Genomic DNA, 25,272 nt, shown 5'->3' with positions numbered 1-25,272 from the left:
TTCAGTATTTAGTAGCTGATCGAATATTGTGGCGTTCCCATCTGCTTCGCTGTAATTGAGCTAAATATCGTTAGCTCGTTATCATCCAGCTCGTTATCGCATGGTGGGTTTTTTTTTGTTTTTTTTCTTCCCACTCTTCTTCTTCCCTTCTCCTTCCCTCCACAGGAAGGATACATTAAGATCGAAGAGCACCTTGATTCAATTGGCAGTCATGAAAGAAAAGCTCATCACCATCTCGCCAAAGCAGCACCGAGGCCAGATCCCTTTTTACCTCAGTGGACTGACGTGGTCGGTCACGCCACAATGTTGTGCGTGTCCATATTTATATTGAGAAATGTATTTGTTCCACCCATTCCTCCTCATTTCTTGACATTTCATCTTATTTGTCTAAAATAGTCCTGTTTTGCCCAGTAGACTCCGACGTGTGGCCGCTCCACAATGTCGCGTACATTCATATTTATATTCTGCCCAGTCTACCTCGTTTCTTGACATTTTCATGGAATGCGTCGATGTTTACATTCAGTGGATCTGCAACTTGCCTCCTGTCTTTCAGGTTTTGCTTCATATCTCTGAGACAGTCCCTTTTTTTTCCCCATGCAGACTCTGACATGTGGTCGCTCCACAATGTTGTGTACATCAATATTATGTTCTGAAAAGCTAATTAGTTCCACCTAGTTTGCCTCCATTGCCATTTCACTTCAGCCCTTTTCCCCCAGTAGACTGTGACATTTGGTTGCTCCACAATGTTTCATTTCTAGTCCTTTACTACATCAGTAGAATATGACGAGGCCTCGCCACAATGTTGTGTGTGCCCGTATTAATGTTCTGGAAAGCTAAGAGACTTATTTGTTCCACTCAGTAACCCCCGTTTCTTGAAATTTCATTTAATGTCTAAAATGGTCCTTATTTCCCAGTAGACTCAGATGTGAGACCGCCCCACGATGTTGTGTGTCCATGTTATAATCCATGGGGCTTTCCTTACCCCTTATTACTTCCACGCAATCGACCCAATTTCTTTAGGTTTTGCTTAATTTCTCAGAAATAATCCCTTTTTTCTCAGTCGACTCTGACGTGGTCGCTCCACAATGTTGTGTACATCCATGGTTATCCATTGCTAACATTGTTTAATATTACAATGACCCTCAGGGTTTATCGTTTGCGTCCCCACTACACCGCATTTTTAAGTGATCCTTTTTTTTGTTTTTATAGTATACATGTGAGTCTGTTGTGCCACAACATGCTGGGCAGCACTAACATGCAGCGTAATAGAAGAAGAGGCAGAGAAGATCCCCAACTAAACTGCAGTAATTGTTTTTCCCAGAGAGGAGACAGAATATATGCCTGGAGTATTGTTGTATGTTCTGTTTGTAGTGTGTTGAAGAAGCAGTTGTTTGAAGGTTTATGCTTACCGTAATATCTACGCTAATTTCAGGTAGCCGGTCTATGGGGTTTTGCATTATATATGTTAGCATTAAGATACCTGACTTGTCATGTTATGTTTTGTAAACATTTTTATGTTGTAAATGTTGGTTTGGGTTTTTTGGAGTTTTACAGTCAACTTCAACTGGGAGTGACAAATAGAAGCGTGACGTCCTTGGCGGAGGTAACGGCCCACCAATCTTGGGAGGTGAGTAGACACTGCCCTGGCGGATTAAACCCGTGGCGGTCGCAGCTAATCTGATGCAACACACACACACACACACGGTGACGCGTCTTCTGCGCCAGAGAGTGAGTCTGAGGAGGGTGGGGTTGTGTGTTGCTATGGCAATGAAAGGTCCTTCCAAGCAGCTGCTGATTGGCTGACACTGCACAGCACCATTTTTCCCTTCTCACCACTCCGCCCATCCTCCCCCCAGACAGGAGGTCCAATCACCAGACGCATTCCACGCTGCGATACTGCGCCGCCTCTGGAGCTTCTGCTCGTGGCTTCCGGAGACAAATCGGAGCAGGTGAGAAGCTTGTGGTGTGGTGATGATATTCTGTAGCTTAGCTTGGACCTTTTATGTTTATTATTATTTGCTGCATGATGGGGAGGGGAAATGTGTGCGTGTGTGTGTGTGTGTGTGTGTGTGGGGTGGGGTGGGGTGTGGGGGGTTAACTAACAACTAAAATGGTGCACATGAACCACATGCTGGTCGGTCTGTGGATCCTAAGGCGGTGCTGAAGTAGCCGCTTGAATAATTCATCATGGATGTTAAAGGCGTGTGCAGACCGCATGGAAAGCAAACTATGTCACCAGGATTATTAGGATCGTTATTAACCGTCAGTAGCGTTGTTATATCATATTATTATTTGCTAAATTAGCACGACTGCAGCTTGGTTGCAGCCTGACAATCAATTCATTGACTAAAGGTTGGTTTTCCCTCTGCTCAATGGTGTGTGTGTGTGTGTGTGTGTGTGTGTGTGTGTGTGTGTGTGTGTGCGCGCGCAACAAGCCAACTAATGATTTTCCTGCTCGTCTCTCTCCAGATGCGTTGGACCAGAAGCCCGTCGTCAGCAGCTCACTGGTAATTGTTGTCGCTTCATTAAGTTGAGTTCAAGCTTAGTGCATGTTGTGGTCGCTCCACAATGTTGTATGCCTCCATGTATATGTTCCAGCATGATTGTTGACTTTTTAGTTCCACCCGGTTCACCTAATTTCTTCCAATTTTGCTTAATTTCTCCAAAATAATCCACCCATCCCCCCCAATGGACTCTATAACTTGGTAGCGCTACAATGTTGTGTCCACACATATTTATGAATATGGGAATATGGGAATTTGTAATTCTGCCCAGTCTGTCTCATTTCTTGCTGTTACACTTTTCCAAAATATCTTTTTTCCCTAGTCGACATTATGTGGTCACTCCACAATGTTGTGTGTGTCCGTGTTTATGTTTCAGTAAGCTATGGGATTTATTAGCTCCACCCAGTTTGCCTTGTTTCTAGCTATTTCAATTAATTTCTTGAAAATTGTCCCTTTTTCCCAGTAGACTTTCATGTGGTTGCTCCACAATGTTGTGTGCCTCCTTGTTTTGTTTCAGGATGCTACACGACTTGTTAGTTTCGCCCCCTTTTTCACTTGTTTCTTGCAGTTTTGCTCCATTTCTCCAAAATAGGTCCTTTTTTTCCAGTAAACATTGACATGTGGTCACTCCACAATGTTGTGTGCCTCCATGTTTATGTTACAAGAAGCTATGGCACTTGTTTATTCTGCTCAGGTTGTGTCGTTCGACAATTCATTTCTTCAAAATAGTGTTTTTTTCCACCCTAGTAGACTGACATGTTGTCGCTCCACAATCTTGTGCCTCGCTTCTTTCTCCACAACAGTCCATTTCTATGTTGTTTCATACTGCACTGTCTCTCTATATTCATTGTAATACAACACTCGCCAGTCATGTTTTCTGCTCGACTGACACATTTTGAGGCGGTCCTCGTGCTCAAAGTTTCCGATTTCCACGGCGTCTCGAATGCGGCAATGCCGTGACATCGTTGTTCTATTATTGCCTTTGGTCATCTGGCTGAAGAAAAAAAAAAAAAAAAAAAAAACTCGGTCCAGTGTCTGTTTAGTTAGCGGTGCCATCCAGAAAAGGCTGAATTTCAATCCAGTCTAATTAAAGCACAACAAGCTTTGAGCATAATAATAATAAATTCTACTTGGGTAGCATTAGCCTCAACGCTAATCCTTGGCGCACTGACACAATGGTCAACCCTTGACATTTGACAAGCAGACAATGATACGCCCTGTAAGTGCATGTAATCTCAGCCATTGAATGTGGAGCTTCACCTCGTGACAAATAGCAAAGCGAGCGAGAGCGCATCAGCGTGAAATGACCAGCAGATGTGCCACTGAGACCCTTCCATGCAGATGAGGCGGGACTGAGAGCACCTCATAGTCTTTTATTGGTCGTTCGTTATCTTCAGAAACACTCACCGGCCACTTCATTACTAAAACAAAAGCACTCATAGGGCAGGGGTTCTCAAACTTTTTACACCAAGCCCCACCTCAAAATCAGGAAAAAGCCTGCTTTGACAAGTAGTGTGAAAGGGGCTTTAGGGTTTATTTTTTGTGCATTTGTGCATGAAAGGAAAATCCCTGCTTCCTTTTACACAGCGACACAGGACAAAAGCCTGCTTTGATGGGCAGTGTGAAAGGGGTTTCTTTACATATCGCCAACTACTGGCCTCGCATGCACATTACAGCGTTTAGTGCCCTTTTTTTTTTTAAGCTATGTGGTTATATAAAATCGCCAATGATGTCAAACTTTTCAGGGAAAAAAGGTCCCAGTTGTCATGTGGTCCAGAGGCTTCAGACCGCTACGGGGATCTGCTGGACCCTTGACAGTGACTACTCTGACACAGTTCTGTGTTCTTTGTGTCTTGAGCAGCAGAAGGCGCTACTAAGATGCTCTTCGTCAGCTGAGTTCGAGAGTGTCCGAGTGCCCAGATTCCTCCTCCCGCCATGAAGTCTGATACGCTGGCAAACGCTCACAAATCAGGAGATGGACAAACCTCCAAGGTGAAGACCGCCAGCAAGCCCGGAGAGCGGAGCACGGCGGCAAAGCCAAAGACTACGTCAACCGGGGCGCCCGTTTTGAACGGCACCACCGGAACCGTGGGGGCCAGGCGGGGTGTTGTCGGTCGAGCTCGCTCCCACGGGGTGAAAGAGACGGAGAAGAAGGCCAATACTGGGACCAGACCTAAGACCTCCCCTCCCAGCTACACGTCCAGAGCGCCAAGGGACTCCGCGCAGCACGCCGCCTCGTCCACATCGGGCGGCGCCTCGCCAGAAAATGGCGGCGGTGCCGGAAGCCCTCGAAACGGCACTCTCTCCATTCCAGGTGCTTATTTGTTATCTTCAGCTTCAAGTTTCAAGTTACTGTGTTGAAAATCAAGCAAGTCAAGCGGAGTCCCATATTCATTTCAAGCAAGTCGAGTCGAGTCCTAAATCCTAAAATTGGGGACTTGGTGTAAGTCTGACTCGAGTCCGCCACCTCTGCTGAATGACTGTCAGAGGTAAGTGGTGTTACTCCAGCATGTAGACAGAGATAAAGCACTCGGGCTGCTATCAGCGTGCCAGCAGCTGTTCAACTGCAGACGTCTAAGCCCTGCCCGCAGCCGCTACCAGGCTGGTGGGGGCGTGTTTGGTTGACTGAGCACTTTAAGCTTTTGTGGTTTTAGAAAGGCCGCTTAATGCCGATGTCATCACTGATAGCATTATTCAAGGCCTTCTGTACACAAGCACTCAAAACGCACACATTGGAGCCGGCAAGGCTGAAGAGAATCTGTCTTGGGACACTGCTCAACTTACAGTTTGTTTGGATTCAACAACACATTTTCTCGCAGCAAATACTGGAAATTACATTTTAATATAAGCACTCTTACAAGTAAATTTCTTGGTACATCAGCGATAGGGGACAAAGCTGGCATTTGTCTCTGTCTGTTTTACATAAAATTCAGCAAGTGATATTGCCATGTCAATGTGCTAACCCTAAAGCCTAACTATGAACCCTTAACTTCAACTCCAACCGTAATTCCTAAATACTAACTCGAATGCTAACCACCAACCCTAACTCTGACGACTAACCGTAACACCGATCCCCTAACGACTAACTCCTAACCGTAGATCATGCAGCTGGGCTTGCAGCTGGCTTGTCTTTTGGTATCAGGGCGGAGCAGGTGAACAGCAACTGTCAAGGGTTTGTCCTCAACATGCGCTCTTGTGGTTAATGATCGTGTTTCAGGAGCAAAGCCCAAACAGCAGGCCAAGCCGCTGAACAAACCAGCACTGACCAAATCGGATTTCACAAAGCAGACCAACAGGTGAGTTTGCTTGATTAATTATCAGAAATTACAGTGAGGAAAACCTTCCGGTTGTAATGGTTTTCTCCATCAGCAGTCCTGCCAGCAGGTCCAGGGGGAAAGAAGGGATCAAGTTAAAGTCTGGAGCAGTAGAGGGCGCTGTGCCAGGAGCAACGAGAGCAAGAGGAGACACCAAAGTCAAAGCAGCCCAAGACAACCACGGTCAGACTCGTTGTTCTCCAAACATTTCTCTCGAGTAAGTGTGAATGTCCTGTTCACAGCTGTCTGCTCTTTCTGTTGTTTAGTCGCCAAGCATGCAGCTCCTGGGAAAAAGCAGACTTTGCCCAGGAAAGAATTAGACGGCTTGAAATCATCCGTACCGACCAAACCGTACGGGGAAAGTGCCAAAAAGGTCTTAACCGGAACCTCGGCTAAATCCTCTTCTAAACCAACCAAAGTGTCAACACCGCCTCCTAAGCAACCCTCAAACAAGTCTGCACCAAAGCTTAAAAGTACCACTGAATCTGAGAGCGCGTCGCCAAAATCAGGAGCAACCGTTAGAAGTGCTAAAGGGCTGGGAGCCTAAGGAAAATGGTAAGAGTTTAGACTGTAAAGCTGAACAAGACAAGAGTGGAAGTGCAGGACTGGTTAGCTCTGAGGATTTGGCAGCACCACCGCCAAGCCAAGACCAAGATTCGCTCAGCTTCCATCTGGACTCCTGGACTTGCGGTGTCCAGGAGACTGAAAAACAGTCCACAAACGGAGCAGGAGAGCCTAGTCCTGCGTCGCAAGCAGTCCAATCCGTTACTGTGGTTAAAAGGTCCGAAGGCCTCACGGGCGTTCGATCTCCGAGTACCCCCGTATACGCCCCCTGCAGCGTAGGGAGCACTGGCACGCCTTTGGAGGAGTCCTGGAGCGGCATACGGCCGCAGGTCAGCCCCACGTCCGAGACGGGTAGCACGCATTCCACCTCCTCGGACGACATCAAGCCCCGCTCAGAGGACTACGACGCGGGCGGCTCGCAGGACGATGACTGCTACAACGAACGAGGGGTGTCCAAGTGCGGCACCATGCGCTGCCGCGATTTCCTGGGGCGCAGCAGCAGCGACACGAGCACGCCCGAGGAGCTCAAGATGTACGAGGGCGGCGCGGGGCTGAGAGTGGAGGACCGGTTGCGCGGGCGGGAGGCGGAGACCAACAGCGAGGAGGAGGGAGCGAGGCGACGTCCCCGGTCGTGGTTGAAAAGGGAGGAGCGTCCCGGGGCCGCCGCGACAGCAAGCCGCGTTCCCGAGCAACAGATGTCCGAGGAGGACAATGACGACGAAGAAGAGACTGAGGAGGAGCGGTCCGAAGTGGAGGTGGTCCCCAGTCAGGGTCTGACCGAGCCCTTGCCGCCGTTTCAAGGGATCGTCAACCTGGCGTTCGACGACGACGCCGCCGCGGACCAGGAAGACGAGCAGCCAGACTTTCAGTCCGCTTCCAACTTCCGCCGTTCCGTTTTGCTCTCCGTCGACGAGTGCGAGGAGCTGGGCTCGGAGGAAGGCGCCCAGAGCCCTCAAGACCCCGACGACGCGGCCACTCCATGTGACGTTTTTGAGTCGGACTCCGTCACTCCGCAATCTCAGTGCGCCCCTACCCGCTCCCCCGATCCGTGCGAACATTCAGGTACCGAGCACCATCAGCGAGGGGAGATACGGCAAGAAAAGCCCACCGAGTTCCTGACGGAGATTCAGAAACCGTCTCAGGAAAGCCAAGGGGAAGGGGCCAGGACCTGCTCCACCGCACCGAGCACCGATGCCGCCAGAGACCCCCCGCCTCAGGAGCGGCCATGTCACCTGGACCTGCGGCAACCGTACGCCAACGGAACCAAGAACGCCGACTTACACCTAGACTTAAATGAGCCACACTTGACGGGGGACCCTCCCGTACATGCTGCACAGTCACCAGCAGGTAACGTATGATCTATGGACTCTTCCTTGATCCAACCCCCACAAAAATCTATTCTCTGCGCCTGACTCTATACTGTACCTACCATCCCTTGTGTAGAGAAAAGGATAGTGACCCTTAAGACATTCAGGTTCAAATTCAAATCAACTCATATCTTCATGGCTAAACATCTGCTTTCATCTCAATGCATTTGAATTTGAAACATTTGGAAAAAAAGCACTTTTACACAAAAACGCTTAATTTTTGTGATTTATTTCATGCAATGCTACACTTTTTCACCTCTGAGTTTGTGGCGTACAGCATTTTAAAACTCATTCACTGTCAGCCTTCGCAGTTAACATAGATATTTGACATCTAAAGCCGTCAATGGCAGGGAATGTGGCTACCGTAAATGACTCTACGGCCATTTTGGTGGCCAATCACAAAAGAAAGCTAGAAAGGAACGGCAGTCTTGTTTACAACCATTTAGTTTATGGACAGATGGTCCATAAACTAAATGGTTGAGGCTGTTCTTCTGACTGCATTGTTGTTTTCAGATCACGAACAGACCAAGGACCAACCACAAGGCTTATTATGAAATTACAGAATATGACCAGGCTTTACACATTTTAAACAAATGGGATAATTTGATTAAACAAAGTTTGGTTAGTTGAAGATGTATTTGATATCTCCACCCAAAAAAAATATTGGTAAAATATTTGGAAGAACATCTACCCTTTAAAAAAATAAAAATAAAAAAAATAAAAAATCAGCAACTATAGCCTGGAAGTCACACCTAAATAGAAAATTCTATGTCATTTAATGAAAAGTGCAAAACGTATTAACTTGAATGATCCCTCTAGATGACTGGCAATGGTGCTTATCTAAACAAGTATTTTGATGTCATTTTTTCCCTCATGCTGGTATCTAGTTAACTACAGTATAGCTAACAAAATACAACTGCGATGTTTGTTAAAATGCTATTCGTGATAACAGTTAAATATATATATAAAGTTATATATATATATATATATATATATATATATATATATATATACACACACACACACTATAAACAATCTGGTTTTTATTTTAAATTGTGTCAAGCTAACACAAAAAGTCAATTGGACTAAAAAATAATAATAATATCTCCTGGTTGTTCTTTATTTTCCGCACTGTTATTTTTTGTTTTCGTTTTGATTTTATTTATTATTTTGGCACTGCACACATGCATGCTGCTCCTTTCCCCTTACATCCATTTTGTTTTTGTTCATCATTATTTGTATTCTGTTGTGTCCTGTTGACTTGTGTCACGATGCTTAAGACGAGAAACAATGTTGTTGGCTTTTGCCGGCGAGGCGTTCTCACTGTAGCGTATGTTTTTGTCCTTCCTTTCAGTCCAAACCCCCCGCCAAAAAAAAACGCAACGTAGTTTGCCATAGAGAAGAATATCTACGCAAACTGGTTTTATTTTACATTTTGTGACACACACACAATTTCCGTGCAATGCATGGCTTATTACTTTGTTGGAGCATGTAGATAAAAAAAACAATATTCAAAAGTCATTTAAAAGTCCTGTTTTTGTTGTAAATGCAGCCTTCAAAGCAGGGGTGTCCAAAGTCCGGCCCGGGGGCCATTTTGCAGCCTCCAAGGCTGTTTTTTAACAGCCCGTGGCTTAATAAAAAAATGAAAATTCACAATGTGAGGAGAAAAAGTTGAATGTCACAAGATATCACACTTATATTACGTAACGGAAAGGTACCAGAACAGGCTGCGATATGTGATCAGCTAAAAATGTCTTGTTGGCGCAGCACGTGGCTCGATGTTTTTTGGGGAAATTGGAAGACCTTGTGTGCTGCATTCTGTGCGTCTGCTCTGTACAAGTTCTACTTTTTTTTTTTTTTTGCAAGAAATAAAGTAGAAAGACGACCCTTGGTGTTTTCCAGTGTTGATTACCCTAATCAACAAGGCTGCGCGACAAGGCCTAAAAAGAAAATATTGTCCTGTTCCGTGTTTGTCCGAGCCGTGCACAAACGCTTGGCTCGCATCCGTCTCGTAAACGACTCACAGGGGATTTCATAAAGAAAAATGCACTGGAAGAGCACGTGCACATGTGGCAAAGACTCTCGCTAACTTCTTCCGCTAACAACCCAGGCTAAACTGAGCTCGTCTCTCAGTCGAGAAGCACCAATTCAACATATTGCACACATTACCGCACTACTTTGTATATCGACCGGGCTTTGGCGGCATCTTGTGGCACCTTAGGGAGTGGACTAATTGCCCAGGCCTAATACCACAATTTGGTGTTGTTTTTCTTGAAATGTATTTTATCGGTTGGCATATCAGACAATGGAAAAGGTTTGGACACCCCTGCATTAAAGCCACCGCTTCCGACTCGACTTCAAATTCAATACTGCAATATTCATTCCTCTTTTTTGTGTCACTGGAATGTTGAAATGCTCAAAAACAAGACGGCACGTAGGGCTGTGATGCAGTTTGTCATTTTGCAATATTGTCAATTGTTTTTAGGCGACATTGCTTGTGACAGATTGGATCTAGGCGGCGGCAAACGCGAGCGGACGCCGTCCAACAAAGCCCTGTCCCCCATTTACGAGACGGACGCGGGCGACGCGTTAGCGCGCCGCACAGGCAAGGACAGAACAGGACAAGGAAACACTGAGGACAAACGAAGCGAGTTTGCCGAGCGGGACTGGAGCCTGCTGAGGCAGCTCCTCTCGGACCAGGAGTCCAATCTGGGCGTGATCAACCCGGTGCCCGAGGAGCTCAACCTGGCGCAGTACCTCATCAAGCAGACGCTGTCCCTGTCCAGGGACTGTCTGGACGCCGGGGCCTTCCTGTCCCCGGAGAGGGAGACCTTCAAGCGCTGGGCGGAACTCATCTCGCCGATGGAGGACTCGTCCACCAGCATCACGGTGACCAGCTTCTCTCCGGAAGACGCCGCCTCGCCGCAAGGGGAGTGGACCATCGTGGAGCTGGAAACACACCACTGACCTGCCACACGTCAAAACCATATTACTTAGTGGTCCTAATTTATTCCGATACATGAATTATTTATTTTTTAACCCTCAGTGGTTTATTATGCGTGTTGGTATTTATTTATTTATTTTTTATGTTGCTTCCATGCAAAAAAAAAAAAAAAATGGGGGGAAAATAAATCTCTCATGCCAGTCTTTCTAATGCAGGTAGTAGTCCCCGACGGCCGGGCCATGGAACATTTGGTATGGGGCATGAACAAAAGTGATTTTATTGATCATCGGAGGCAGGTTTATCCACCTGTACGCAAACAACATTGCATTTTTTGGAATATTACCAAAATAAAGATGTTTATGTCGTGCTGAAATGATTTGGTCAAGGCACATGCACATAATTAAAATAAATAAATAAACACCAATTTAAAAAAAAAAAGTGAAATAGAAACAGTTTTACACTTCATGGAAAAGTGCATTTTCCTCACAACAGACTAATAAACTGGTAGCTTTTGCGGGAAATTACAGTTAAAATCGGTGTATTCAAGTTTAAGAGACTTCTAATTTATTTTAACCCCCAAAGTACACGAATGTGCACAAGTCAAGTGAGTGTCTTAGCTTGTAGCTAGTTGGAACAAAACATTTTGTTCCAACTAGCTACGAAAAAAAAAAAATAAGATCCTAACAGTTGAACACAGGTTGGAGCAAAGCATGTTTATAGAGCAAGTTTTCATACACGAGGTAACAATGTGCTTTACATGAGTCGTGGATTTTTTTTAGTTTTATTTTACAAATATAAAGATGTTTGTCTCCGTAGAGTTGAAAATGCAATTCATTACAAAATAAAAAGGCTTTCTTTTTTAACAGATGGACAGAACAGTGGAAGTCCAAAATACTAATAGCGACTTTCGGTTGTGCTTAACAAATTAAAAGCTTTACATGCAGGTTGAAAAAGGCCACGTATTTACACACAAAGAAGGTTTGCGGGAAAGTATAGCAAAAGTTGTATTAAAAATATAAACGACTTTCTTGGCATGTCAATGATCTTTTCATAATTTAAACCTCGGAATTTAACGAGTGAAGTGGGCGCCCTTCGAGCTGCCGGAAACTCCAGCAACGTTTTCCGGTCTTAACAAATTAAAAGTCGATTAACGACTTCTCAATTCCACACAACTGGCTGAAAAGACCTTATAGCTGTCACCGTTAAAGACGGGTGTAGTAAGTACAAACTGCACTTTTGACGCGTTCCAACAGCTTCAGCTTTTAGTTCATTTAAACTCCCAAAAGTAGACAAGCATAGCGATTGAGCCTCAGTAGCTAACTATCAGCGAGCTAGCTGGCTGACACTCGGTCGACAAGATTAAAAAAGAAAAAGAAAAGAAACATTTTAAAGAAATTAACAAATAAGTAATTGTTGTGTATTCTGTATGTTTCCCCGAAAAAATAATCCCTTGCCATCTCTTCTGGAGATGGCGGCTGACGCGGAAACGAGGTGGACGACAACCATCATCATCAGCGCCTCGCTGCAGGTGAGCCGCGGTGATAAGGAACAAAGCCAAACTAAATAAAAAAATATCGCTCCTGTACTTTAGTAGATATTTATGGGATCTGTACTTGGGTATTATTTACCGTTACTGATACTTTTTAAGTGTGCGTACTTTTTGCCGCTTCGGCAGGCAAGAATGGAGCTTAGCCGCAAACAACTTGTGCATTGGGGAAAACAGGTGGAAGCACTTCCTTCCGGTTCAGGTGACTGACGGAGCCCTATGGCAGGAGCAGTTGTATAAAATATTAAACGTCTACGCTGTCTTCAAGGGCTACCAAATATGACAATATCTAATGTTTAGGATATTGGTCAGGTGACGTTCCGCATGTAGTGGGTAGCAAACTTGGTTGTCCGACATTTTGACGCATTCAATGACATCAAGAAGGCTGGCGCCGTGTTAGCTCTTTGCCTTGCTAGCAAGCAAATGTACGACCTCCAAACACAGAATATTGACTTAATTTCACACATTCCTCTGCAAACTTTGATATTTAAAGGCCAAATTAACTAGAACGTAACATAACCAAAGTTTGTTCCAAAATGGGTGAGGAAGGATCGGTTTGTTGTTTGTTTGTTTTTGTTTTCCAACTGGACTGTTTCTTCCGAGTTACTAAGCTATCCCAGGATGTCACCCGGGAAGCTTCAATAAGGTTCTTAAAAGAACAGACCTTTGGAATCTGATGAATCTGAATACCTGCGATTTCAAAAGGATATATATTTTTTTCAATCCCCGTTATCACTCACGCATTGCGACGACACTTTCTCAGGAAGGAAGTTACATGAAGATTTGATTTAGCATTGCCGGGAAACGATTTTTTTTAATTATTATTTGTATTTTTTATTTTGTTCAGAGCCATGAAACTATCAGGATGCTCCGAGCTCAACAGCACAGAATCCGACTGTCAGACAGCGTGGAGTGTGGAGCCTTCATTTTTCCTCTGTCTGGTACAACAATGTCTGATCACGCTTGTTTACAAATCCTACCAAAGTCCAACAACATATACCTGTAGGATGACTATTTGTGATAAATATAAAACAGTCGCTTACTTGGGTGCGTAGGTACCGCATTCAAGCTGGTGGAGCCCGAAAATGTTCAAGATGAGTCAGTCCTCGTAGAGCAAATCCAGAAGTTTGTGCAGGTCCACCGCAATAGTTTTGTGCTGCTCTACGCTCCTTTCAACGGGAAAAGACAACTGGACATGCTCTCACTCATCCAGCAAAAGTAAGTCAAAATGAAATGATTATGTATTAGAAATAGCCAGGGTTAGGCGTTCAAGTCAGGATTAGGGTTTCAAGATGAGGTTAAGGTCGCAAATGAGGGTGTTGGGATCATTTTAGGGTGTTAAATTTAATTTCAAAAAGGGTTACAAGCCAGGATTAGCATTTTAAAATAGCGTTTCAATTTAGCCAGGGTTTGGGTTGCAAACCAGCATTAGGGTTTCAAGCCAGGGTCAGGGTTTACAAGTAGCGTTTCAAGCGGTTTGATTTTAAGGGGGGAGATCTATTGATCATGTACAAGCACCTGATTATCAAAACAAAGAACGATGATTCGCTCTTGCCTTTCGAGCTTGTCGTTGGACAACAATGATATAAGTAGCATGCAAATATGAAGTGTGTTCTTCTCGCATTCTTGCATCAAAAGTTGCCTTTTTTTTTTGTCTTCGTTCAGATTTTTTGGCACTAATCTCCGCATCTTGCCTGTGCGAAACAACGGCGACGTTCTCAAAGGAATGTTGACCATTGCAAAGGTATGGCTAAGTACGAGTACCGATGTGCAGTATCGGCACCGTTGCCAGTACAGTGCATCCGATGTTTAAACGGCATTGCTGCCTTTAGGTGCACGTTTCATTCATTCTGTGACCACGCTTTTATCTCAAATCATCTTTCCCCATTGAAAGGAATGGAAATGCCATTATTCCCTTCCTGCCTCCCTCCTAAAACAACAACAAAAACATTTGGTAATATTTTTTTAATAAGAATAGTATCACTCTGTAATAATGCACTTTATAAAAACCTACAGTAATTACATAATTAAATAGAATTTAAATAAACTGTGTTTGCCGCATTTTTTGCTTCACTTCAATGGACTTTGTGCTTCGCCTTCCGATGTGTGCGCCTTGGCCACCTGGGGGAAATATCATACAGACATACGGATGTCGTGTACATGGAGCCCGTCTCAGCTCCTCAGTAAGCTGCAGTAATGTTAGTCGTTCTTTGCAGACGATAAAGAATATATGCCTGTGAGTATTGTTCTATTGTCTGACTACAACATGAGTTGCTGCACTGTTTGTGTTCAACTATCCGTTGCTTAAAGGCTTATTATAACACTGCAACACCGATTCATTGCGATTCATTAGCCCGTCTATGGAGTTTTGCATTGTTCGTTAGCATTAGCAATTCCAAACATTTATAGGGGAGGCTGTCAATTATTTGCGAATTTTTGCTCTTTTCATCAGGTCTTGGTCCTGAACCCCGTCAGCTTCGCTGACTTCTGTGTAAAAAAATCGGCACCGTCGACGAATTTCTGCATCCGTTTGTCCACAGGCCACGAGCAAGCCTCACGTGGACCGCATCCGGCACAGGATGGCCGTGGCCCGGACTCGCATTGTCGAGAGGAGCCCCGTGTGGGACATGCTCAGGAAGCTCACCTAAAACACCTGCGTGAGTGTCAAACATTTCAAACTTTATTGTTCACACACATAAATTGTCAGCGTTGGGCCGGTCGGTGTTCTTTTCCACCGCGATCTCCTCCGTGCGCACAATGAGGCTCTCCATCAGGTCGAAGGTCACTAGAGCGCTCTGCAGAACCTGAGGTACAGTTCAAAGTTCAACAGTGTCATGTGATTTGAAATATGCGCGCGTGTGTGTGTGTTTTTTACCTGGTGCTGCACCTCTGGGGACATTTTTGAGACCTTCTCACCTTTGACCGTCCGACTTGGGTGGGACGTGCTGGAGCAGGTAGACGCTCTGGCCGCTAGAGGGCAGAACAGCAAACAAGTTGGAACACATGACTAAATAGGAGAAAAACGTGCTGTAGTCTTACAAAAATGGGGATTTTGACAAACAAGTTATCATGTTACGAGACTCCTGCTTTAACAGCAAACAGTTTTGGTTAAAAAAAAAAAAGAAAATCGGAAAAAAGTAGTGATTTTTCTCCTAATAATAATAATGCTATGACAGTATTTTACAGGAAGAAAAAGTTGTAATGTTTACATGACTAACCTTGTCTTGCTATGAGAACAAAAAGTAGTCATTTTACAAATTAAAAAAAAGTTGTATTTCCTTGAAAAAAAAATACAACTACCAAGTTACCAATCGCAGTGTAGTAGTAGTATTAAAAAAAGTTTCTTTTTCTGAGGAAAAATAAGTCGTGTTATAAGATTTATGTCATAGTATTACAAAAAAAACACCTAATTTTAAGAGGAAAACGTAGTAGTCTTAACAACAAGAAGTTATACTTTTGCATTAATTGCGAATCGATAAAATAATTTAGTCATAGTGTTGCAAGAAAACACGAACAAGAAAAAAAGGCATTGTCACAAGAATAAAGTCTTAGTATTACATGAAAACCCAAAATTAATGTGAAGACAATATTGTAATGTTACTTTGGGGGAAAAAAAAGACAATAATACAGGAATTTAGTCATGGTGGTCCATGGAAAAAGTAATTTTAGACAAAAGCAGACGTTATATTACAGCAATAAATTTGGAGTATCAAAAAAAAAAAAGTTTGCCTGATTTTACAAGAAAAAAATGTAAAGTTATGAGGATAAAGTTTTTATATTACAGTCATCAAGCAGTAAGTGTTTTTGGTACCCGTCTTGTATTTCTACCTCTGGCTTTGAGTTTGCGTTCGTCTCTCAGCTGGTTGAGCTCGGCCGTGTAATAAGCTGTCGACATGCGGATGCACACGCGCAGCGTTTCGGTGTACTCGTCCTTCATCCCGCTCACGCCTTCCCACACGTCCGCCTGCAGATATAAAATCACACACCGTGTACGGGCAGGCGGAAGACCGAGGAAGGACGTCGTGCAGTACGGGTGACCCACGTTGTTCCTCAGTGGTTGGTCTCGGAGGAGAAGGTAGTGCAGGAGGTTCAGGCTCTCCATGATCCTAGATGGACACACACAAGTCAAAGTCTTTCTTTCCATCGAAGCCGACATATTCAGCGATCATTCAAACGCAAACTCGTCCTCGGGATTATGTACGGTTGCTATCGAATTTCAACTGTGTATATGAGACAGAAGGACGTAGCTAATTCATGAGAGGTCTCAGTTGTCATCATCGCTTGCTTCAACATTTTGGCAGACATCGCCAAGTTTCGTAATAACTCTCCTCTTGAATAATCTTGAAAATTCAGCCCCTGAAGCCAGTTTCACTTAGCTACATGAAGGAGCAGATCCACAAAAAAGTCTCAACAATCCGTGCCTCGCACGGTTGACGCGGCCATTTTGCCGATTTCCTGGGGTCATTTAAAAGTCAACTTGTCCTTGAGATTTTGCCCAACCAAATTTGAACCACATATAGTAGACAAATGGCTACATTTGGAAGATCTTAGTTTTCGTCATTGCTTGTGAGCTAAGAATGGTGGCGAAGTTTGAAGCAGCTATTTTCAGGTCATTTTGTCAATTTGCAGGGGGTCCTTCAAAGGCAGACTCGTGCTAGAGATTTTGTTAACTGCGAGCAAATTTGAACGAACACAAGACGGCCAGTATATAACGCAGAAATCGAGAATTCTTGTCATTGCATGTGGGCAGAGGATGGCAGCAAAGTTTGACATTTTGCTTCAGAGCGGCCATTTTGGGGTCATTTTGGCCATGTCCAGGTGTCCTTCAAAGACGAAGTTACATTTTTGTCCGATTGCTACCAAACCTAAACCACATATAACAAGACAAATGGACATTGACGCATTTTAGTAAGCAAGTTTGTTGACTTCCCATTAAAGACACAAATACGTCAACTCCATGTGCTAACTCCGCTGGCTAATTAGCATTAGAATTTGACCGCAACGTAAACAGACTTACTTGTCCATGTTGTGAAGCACGTCTGTCTCTGCACCCTGAGGCAAACTCAACACCAGGCCCAGCAGCGACACAAACTCCGCCCCCAGGAACCACCTTGTGGCGTTGCCCGGCTACAGCATAATAATAGTCATTTTTAATACAGCAATTTTTATTTGATATGACATCAGATATGAATCTCACCTTCATGGAAAATTCAACTTGATTTCTGATGTTCTTCACAATGTAACCTTCCACGCCTGGATGCTTGCTGGTTTTTAGCAGGCATCTGTTGTTGTGGTTTTTAACCATAGCAAAATCAACAAAAGTCATAGAATAGATGGCATGCTGCTATGGAAACCAAGATATCGGGTCCCAAAAAATACTGGCCAATGTGAGCTGTGACAACTCGCCTGAAGAGCTTGTGCTTTGCTTCAGCGTCTAGTTTGTTGATGAGGAGCTGTAGGACCTTCAGTCCACTTTCTCTCTGTACACACGTTATATTGCTTTGCTCATGACTATTTCATGATTTCGTAGATGGTGATGTGTCGTTGCGTCACTGATGCTCACCAGATGTTGCATGGGACAGTCGATCAGAACTTGCAGCAGACTCTGTAACATTTGACAGTGTGACTAAATATGTCGATATTACATATTGGTCCAAATGGTAAATGCTCGAATTAATTTAGTTTTTTTGGGTGTGCGGAACAAACTTTTCTAGGTCTCATCTGAGTTGAGATGCGTTTCTCGACTCAACATCTCACCTGCTTGACGTCGTGGAAGCTCTTCACCTCCAGCTGAGTCGCTGGCAGGCTGTTGTCCGCCACTCTCTCCAGGCTTGCTTCAAACAGCGCCTAGCGGACCATACGCTCATATTAAACAATACTTTTTTTAATTAATCATTTTTAATCCTTACCAGTCCTTTGAGTACGTGTGACTCCTTTTTGCTGACAAAGACAGACAATGTATTTTTAATCACGAAAAATGATCAAGAATCGTGTGTTTGGAGTTGCTGGCGTACCTACTGAGCAGCTGATGGACGTATTCCACGTTGCTCTGAAGGACAAATTCTGGGCTGGGAACAACAGCAGACGCATCTTACCCGGTGTGCGAAATTTAACTGAATGGAGCACTTTAAAAAACAATTCCATCGTTTGGGACCAACGACAGGAAAGTCTTATCCCCTCTGCAAGGGGGGGAGACCATTTCAAGATTTGAAAACAAGTCATCTTAAAATGAACTCTCAAGTGCACAGGCAGCCAGTGGAGGGAGGCCAGAATAGGAGTTATATGCTCCCGCTTACGTGTTCCAGTTAAGAGGCGAGCGGCAGAATTTTGAACTAACTGGGGATGTTTGATGGAGGACTGGCTAACTCCAAAGAAATGTGGGAATTGCGTCTGGATGGGACGTCTCACCTGAACACGACGGGGAAGCGCTCCGCATCCAGCAGCTTGACAATCACGAGATACGCCAGGCAGCCTTTAGACTCGGCAAGATGTCTTTTGTCCATCCGGATGTCCTTCTTCGCCGTGCTGAAGAACAGAAGCTCTGCCGCGGACTCCCGGATGGCAGCTAAAGTTGCCTGTGGCATGAAAATACATGTTAATGGAGGGAAAGAAAACTTCTTCACTTTTTCCACACGTTGTCTCACCATGATGTGTGACGCAAAGCGCCACATGGGCGACGTTCTTCTCCCTGGAGTCAGTAGAGCCTCCAGCAAAGGTTCTCTGAGGCTCCTCATGCAGCTGCATGGTGGGAAATGTCAACATGGAACGTTTTGAAATCATACAGATACTGTGCAAAAACTTGAGGCAACCGTGTCTGTGAAACCACAATGCAGTACTTGTTTGGAACATAATATTTTAACAACAAAAATGCAGCAATCAAAAGTCAAAAGAGAAAATAATCTCGTTTTACAATACTTAGAATACGACAATACTAACAAGTCATTTTTAAGGGGGAAAAAGGTTTTTGTCAGAAAAAGAAAAATGTGTTTTTGAGAAAATCAGTTGTTTTACGTCAATGTGCTTTTTTTTTTGTTAGAAAAATCTATTATGTGGGGGAGGGGGGAGGGGAATCTGTTTTTCAGATAAAATTTTGTTGAAAGAAACCCTCACATTTTTCAGGGGGAAAAAAACTAATATTTTTCTGAACTATTATCAAACTATTTTGAGCAAAATGAATGTTTATGTACAAGTACAATCTAATATTTGTGAGAAGGAAAAAAAAATATTTTTGAGGAACAATCTAATAGGGGATTTTTTTTTTTTTTTTTTTTTTTTTTTTTAAAGTAGTTAAAAGTTGTATTTGGTACATCATTACATTTTATTTAGTCTCACAATATCTTGATTTTCATTTCCTCCAAACCTAAAAACTATGTTACTCTCGTAATCTTACGGGGGGGGGGGGGGAAAGTCAATTTTTGCAGTAATATCGACAATCCTTTTCCTCAAACGTACAAGTTGAGCAGCTCCGTCTTGATCGCGCGGCGCTCCCCCGCGTCGTCGTTCCTCACCTCCTCCGCGAAGGTCTCTGTGAAGGCGCTCAAGGCGTCGCAGCAGCGGCCCAGGCCCAACCGGTCGTCCTCCTCCCGCCGCTCGCTGTACGGCACCGGCAGCCGAGCGAGCTGCTCGTGCAGGACCCTCAGCGCCGAGCCCAGCGAGGACGCCCGACCCGCCTCCAGCCTCAGCGGCCCTGTTCCACCGCAGCGCACTTCACTGCTTATCGCAGCAGGGGGAGCCACAGAGCTGCATCGAAACTACCTGTCTGAAGATGGCCGACCACTACCACCAGGGTCTGGGAAATAGCATCCGCGTCGGCGTCTTCCATCACGTCCAGCAAGTTCTGCAGGACTTCATCCGGTCTGCAGGTCTACATGACAGAACGAACCAGAAGACGCTCGTCCGTCTCGTCACGCTCAAGTCCCAACCCACCGTAGTCACGTGCGCGATGGCCGCCTGGACGTGGTCACAAGTCTTCTGGTTCTTCAAGGCTTCCTTCACCAGAGGGGCTAAGAGGACGCAGCCCATGGACTTCACCACCCTCTAGAGAGAGAAAAACAACACATAACTAACGTCTTCATACTCCTTTGCTTCATTTAAAATGATCTAAATGGGACATTTTGAGCAAATCAAAAGTTTCACCGGGAACAGATTGCGGCGGTCCCACTGTACATGGACTTGGGCACAGGTTGAGAGTTGTCGTTGGTTACCTGATTTTTGTCATCTTGAAGGAAGGTCAGGAAGCGCTCGCCGTCTCCCCGGATGAGGCACGCACATCCCAAGTCGCTGAAGTGCTGCCGATCCTCTGGTGTCAGCTCATCCTCGGGAGTGTCTCTCTAGAAGAGGACCAGAGATTGGGTCAGCACCTTACAGCATGCGCTCTCAAGGCCCTCTCACAGTTGTTGAGAAATGCGGCACTTTGAGGGGGTTTCCCATACCCAAAACCTTAACATGGCTTTGATTTTTTTGTTTGTTTCAGTTTCACTTCGCAACATCAAATTTCATAGGCATGTCTATCATGAGTAGACCCACAAAAGGTCTCCCAAGAAGCCGTGACACAATAGGTCATTTTTCTAAAGCAGGCTTCAAGAATGAATTTGTCGTCGAGATTTTGTCCCATTTTGAACCATGCATGTACGTTATGACAAACAGATGGTGGTCAACGTTAATTGTCAAACATTTGAGTTTTCACCGTTGTACGTGGCAGCTAAGTTGCTGCGTGAAGTACGCTTATTACAATAAAGTCGTTAGCTTAATAGCATTAATAACTACATTATTTTTTTAAGATTACTGGGGGGGGGGGGGAATCAATAAACAAGTTTCCTCGATTCAACCTTTGCGGATTATCATGACCTGGATGACACAGACAGCAAGAAAATCTATTTTTAGCAAGCAAATATTTTTTTTTTACATTGTGATAGTTAGAAATGTCTTAGGCAATGATGCTATCAAACGAATGTTGTTATTTTCGAGAAGTTAAAGGTGGTAATGTGATTTTTCTTTCATAAGAATTCTAAAAAATATATTTTTTTCTCAAAATAGATTTTTACAACTTGCGATAAAATACAATTTATACAATCTATTTGTGTTGAATAAAATGTATCCTTAAAAAACTCATTTATTTTCTTTTTCAGAAATTGTCAAAAATAACTTTAAAAAAATTAAAACAATTTTTTTTTTTTTTTTTAATAAAAAAAAATTAAGACAATTTTTTTTCCCTTAAAAACACAACTTTATGCTCTGAAAAAAGTTTTTTTTCTGAAGTTCTTTGGCTTTCTGCTATCTCCTTCAAACAGTTGCTGTCTTGCCATAAAACACGAAACCGTTCAAAGGCAACTCCACAAGGTCAGATCCTAACTAAGTCTTGGAAGTCCATCGGTGCTCCTTGTTGACAAAAATGTGTACACGCTGTCGTTCAGCTCCTGACTCCCAATTTCTTCCAAAGTGTAAACTGTCGTTGACTCCTCTGTCCTCTGACTCACCGCAATTTTCAACCCGCTCCACCCAGCTTTCGATTACATTACAACAGCTGTATGCATTTTTAGACAAGACATTTGGAGAAGGTTGGGGACTTACCCATCGCTGGATGAGGTCGTTCACCTGCCCCTCATTCATCATCACGGTCACCTCTGTCCTCTCAGGCAATCCTTTTAGCACCGTGTTTTGATTCTGGGACAGCTCCCGTGGCCGTCACAAGTTTCAAAACCGCGGCTCGTCCAGACAAACCTCTCCCGATGCCTCCATTCGGTCCGAGAGGAACCCCGACGTAAACCTCTTATCTGCCTTTGTGCTGTAAGAGGATTACTCGCCGTGCTCGCACAACACTCTCGGAAGCGTCTGGAAGGATCCGAGGAACCACTCAAGAAGTGACACAATGTGGCAAGGTTCCAGTTTTGAAACAAACAGGCACTTAGAAAAGGAAATTTGTACTGTTACTTCATGACTGCACTCTGGGGGGCGACATGCTACTGGAGAACAGGAACCTCATTGGGCCACATTCTACTTTGAGAAAGTAGTTAAAAAAAAGAAAAAAAAGTGGAGTTGTTACCCACTTTGCAGGGACAAAAGCTATGGACAAAAGTATTGGGACATGTGGCTCGTGGACCAACACAAAATGCTAAAGTGTCATTGGGAGCGATTAAGGACTGCGTCTTAATGTTTTTGTCCATATTACGGAATACGACAGGATAGGATGGATAACATTTTAGCAGTCAGCCGATTCCTTGTTTGTTACAGGTTTTGGTAAGGTTTGTGTCTGAAAGGAGCACATCTCAATGCTTTTTCCCCCCCATATTGTGAAACAGGATAGACAACATTATAGTCATGTTCGTTAAATGTGAGAATGTTTGTGTCTGGAAGTGATTCAAAAGTGTGTCTCCTGCTGCGAAACCAATTTCCCTTTAAGGGACAAGAAAGAGATTTTGATTCTGATTCTCAATGCCATGTTGTTACAGAGCAAAACGGGATAGATTAAGAGTTAAATCATCAGGTTATTGCTTCATATTTGTTTGTAGAAACAATTAAGGACTGTCTAAACATTTCTGGCCATACGGCGGAATAGGACAAGATCTAGATCGATTGATATCAGCCTAATGGAATGAACAAGCTGTCGGACAAAGACGCTCGTTGTGGATTAAAAATGACTTTCCAGCCTTTTGTACTGAACACAAAAGGCACTCAGACTCAACCTCATCCCCCTCATAGAATGTTCATGCGTGTGTTTGTATTCGTGTTACAATAGAAGGACAATCACAGACTTCCTGCTTTTCCCGTCCTGATTTTCCATGAATGGGCCACGGGGATGCGTGTTTGAACGCTGGGATTTGGGAAGCATCTGCCGCTCATCTCCGTACGGTACGACGAAAGCGTGGCACAAAAAGCCGCACAAAAGCAAATACAAGCGCAGCTTGCGCTTCTTAATTAGGAGCTGACGAGCTCTTGTTGTCGCAGCGCTGTCAGCGTGGGGCATTCAAACACACCCGCGATCTGGATCATTTTGTCAGTTAGTCCTTATTATGCTTGTAGATTGCTTTTGTATGTGTATACAATCATACAAATACGCCTTTGTCATCGAAACCGGTGGTTCTCAAACTGGGGTACAGTATTGTCAACGGAAATTCTACCCCGGACCCAAAATGTTTGAAAACTCCTCATCAAAATAATGAATATAATAGTCGAAAACAAACAAACATTTAAAGTGTGTTTGGTTTTTGGGCACCTTTTTACTCGAAGGTTACATAATGTGTTGCCACTTTAAAGGGCTAACGATTAGCGCACAGTGCCAGCATGGTGGCGGCACGGGCCTGTCTCAGGTCACTGATATCAGATAGCCATTTATTTTGAATTGACTCAATTCTATTATGCGCTGAGGCCGATAAGGATGAATAAATAGGGAATAGGCGAAATTTGGCCCGGAAGTTCCCCTCTGGGGGCTTTTGAAAATTCGTCCCCTGAAGCCAGTTTGACTTAGCTGCATGAACATTGGTAAACATGTTTGTCATGAGTAGAGCTGCACAAACGTCTCAAGAAGTAAGGAGAGAAAAGACACAGGAGGCCAAGCATTTTGGTTCGAAGCGGCCCAGGGATCCTTCAAAAACTGACTCCTCTGAGAGATTTTGTCCCCATTTCTAGACATATGAGGGAGACTAAATTGCAAAGGATTTCATTTTTTTCCCTGCATGTGAGCAGAACATCACAACGTTTGCCATTTTAATTTGAAACTGACATTTTGTTGTCATTTGGCCCAAAGCCAGTTGTCCTTCAAAGGCTAACTTGTCCTTGAGTTTTTTTCGGTTGTACCCACATTCTGAGAACAGACAGATGGACAATGCAAAATTGCAAAGGAATTGAGTTTTCACCATTGGTTTTAACAATTTTGTTTTGAAGCGGCCATTTTAGGCCCATTTTGGTCATTTCCAGCAAAGAACGAATTGGCCTAAAGATTTTGTCTGGTTGTTACCAGATTTGAAGCACTTACAGTATAATAAACGGATGGGTAACGCTTACCTGAAAACTATTATAGTTTTTATTATGTGTGAGCTGAGCATGGCAGCAAAGTTTGCCATTTTGGTTTGAAGTGGCTTTTTTGGGGTAATTTGGGTCATTTCTCTAAAGATAAATTAAGTCCAGTAAGACTCTCAGGTGAGAGCTTGCCCAAACGTCTTGTGTGTGCGTGACAAAGGTCCCACCCTGAAGACTTCCACCGATTTCTTCCTAACCCTGTATATGAAGTCCTCCTTCTGAAACACCTTCTGTTTTTAAGATTTGGTTTGCTTATGTAGTGCACTGTCCCAGGAGAAATCCTCCAAGAGTCGGAGAAAGCGTCACGTGCATTTCCTAGGTGACCTTTTAGCGCGAGCCAGGTTTTAAGTGAACGCTTTATCCAGTCCACTTCCCTCGCAGGCCTCTGCAGACCAGCAGCAGCTCGCCTGTCGAGCAAAAAGGACAAAAAAAAAAAAAAAGTTGATTCTCTCCTGGGGGTCCACTTAAGCTACACTGCTGCTTTCTAAAAATCTCGTCGAAGCTCTCTCAAGTCTTTGTCAAATCTCGAGCTAACAGTGCGTCATAATTGGAGTGGTTCACATCGTATCATAATTGGGGTGGTTTATGTTGTAGTTGGAGTTAATCATATTTCATTTTGAGGATATTGTGAATGCATCGCATTATAATTACCATGTATTGTAATTGGATTGATTCCTATTGCATCGTCATTGTAGTGAATCGTATTGCATTGCCATCGGAGTGTATCGTAATGCTTCGTAATTTTGAGTGTATCATATCGCATCGTAATTGGATTAATTCATATCGTTGCATAATTGGAGTGATTTGTATTGTGATTGCCTTGAATCGTACCGCATTGTGAATAGACGGAATCTTATTGCATCTTAATTGTAGAGAATTGTCTCGTACCATACGTAATTGGTGTGACTGATAGCGCATCATAATCGGAGTGTATCATATTTGGAGTGAATCATATTGCATCACAATTGGAGTAATTTGGATTGCATCATAGTTTGATGGAATCGTATCACATTGCAAC

At 43.9% G+C, this 25,272-nt stretch overlaps 3 protein-coding genes across 5 annotated transcripts; 2 read left to right on the top strand and 1 right to left on the bottom strand.

Moving 5' to 3' along the window:
- The first annotated feature begins 1,859 nt into the window (after positions 1-1,859).
- btbd8 (BTB domain containing 8) lies at positions 1,860-13,158 on the top strand. Its single transcript, XM_061684890.1, is given in 9 exon segments — positions 1,860-1,949; positions 2,470-2,507; positions 4,366-4,818; positions 5,722-5,800; positions 5,874-6,001; positions 6,085-6,356; positions 6,358-7,729; positions 10,235-12,221; positions 13,087-13,158. Coding segments are annotated over 6 exon segments (2,712 nt in total). The 5' UTR covers positions 1,860-1,949; positions 2,470-2,507; positions 4,366-4,439; the 3' UTR covers positions 10,717-12,221; positions 13,087-13,158.
- LOC133406548 (protein SPO16 homolog) lies at positions 12,162-14,887 on the top strand. Its single transcript, XM_061684217.1, has 6 exons — positions 12,162-12,221; positions 13,087-13,180; positions 13,295-13,457; positions 13,905-13,983; positions 14,692-14,730; positions 14,780-14,887. The coding sequence occupies exons 1-6, from the start codon at positions 12,162-12,164 to the stop codon at positions 14,885-14,887; spliced, it is 543 nt and encodes a 180-aa protein (XP_061540201.1).
- Positions 14,314-22,032, bottom strand: LOC133406860 (glomulin-like). 3 transcript variants are annotated; one of them, XM_061684886.1, is made up of 18 exons: positions 21,810-22,032; positions 20,444-20,569; positions 20,166-20,276; positions 19,995-20,103; positions 19,692-19,944; positions 18,884-18,977; positions 18,648-18,814; positions 18,254-18,307; positions 18,149-18,179; positions 17,997-18,086; positions 17,803-17,844; positions 17,646-17,719; positions 17,437-17,521; positions 17,257-17,366; positions 16,282-16,345; positions 16,068-16,203; positions 15,115-15,209; positions 14,314-15,043 (listed from the first exon to the last, which is right to left on the bottom strand). In XM_061684886.1, the coding sequence occupies exons 1-18, from the start codon at positions 21,849-21,851 to the stop codon at positions 14,927-14,929; spliced, it is 1,800 nt and encodes a 599-aa protein (XP_061540870.1). In that variant the 5' UTR covers positions 21,852-22,032; the 3' UTR covers positions 14,314-14,926. The 3 variants fall into 3 exon arrangements, with proteins under 3 accessions (XP_061540870.1, XP_061540871.1, XP_061540872.1); XM_061684887.1 differs by having other exon boundaries at positions 19,692-19,926; XM_061684888.1 differs by lacking the exon at positions 16,068-16,203 and having other exon boundaries at positions 14,956-15,043; positions 16,226-16,345.
- Positions 22,033-25,272: the final 3,240 nt, after the last annotated feature.

The sequence above is a fragment of the Phycodurus eques genome, chromosome 8, assembly GCF_024500275.1.
Source record: "Phycodurus eques isolate BA_2022a chromosome 8, UOR_Pequ_1.1, whole genome shotgun sequence".
Classification (NCBI taxonomy): Eukaryota; Metazoa; Chordata; class Actinopteri; order Syngnathiformes; family Syngnathidae; genus Phycodurus; species Phycodurus eques.
Note: the sequence above shows the minus strand (reverse complement) of the source record. Positions and strands in the feature narration are given on the sequence as shown.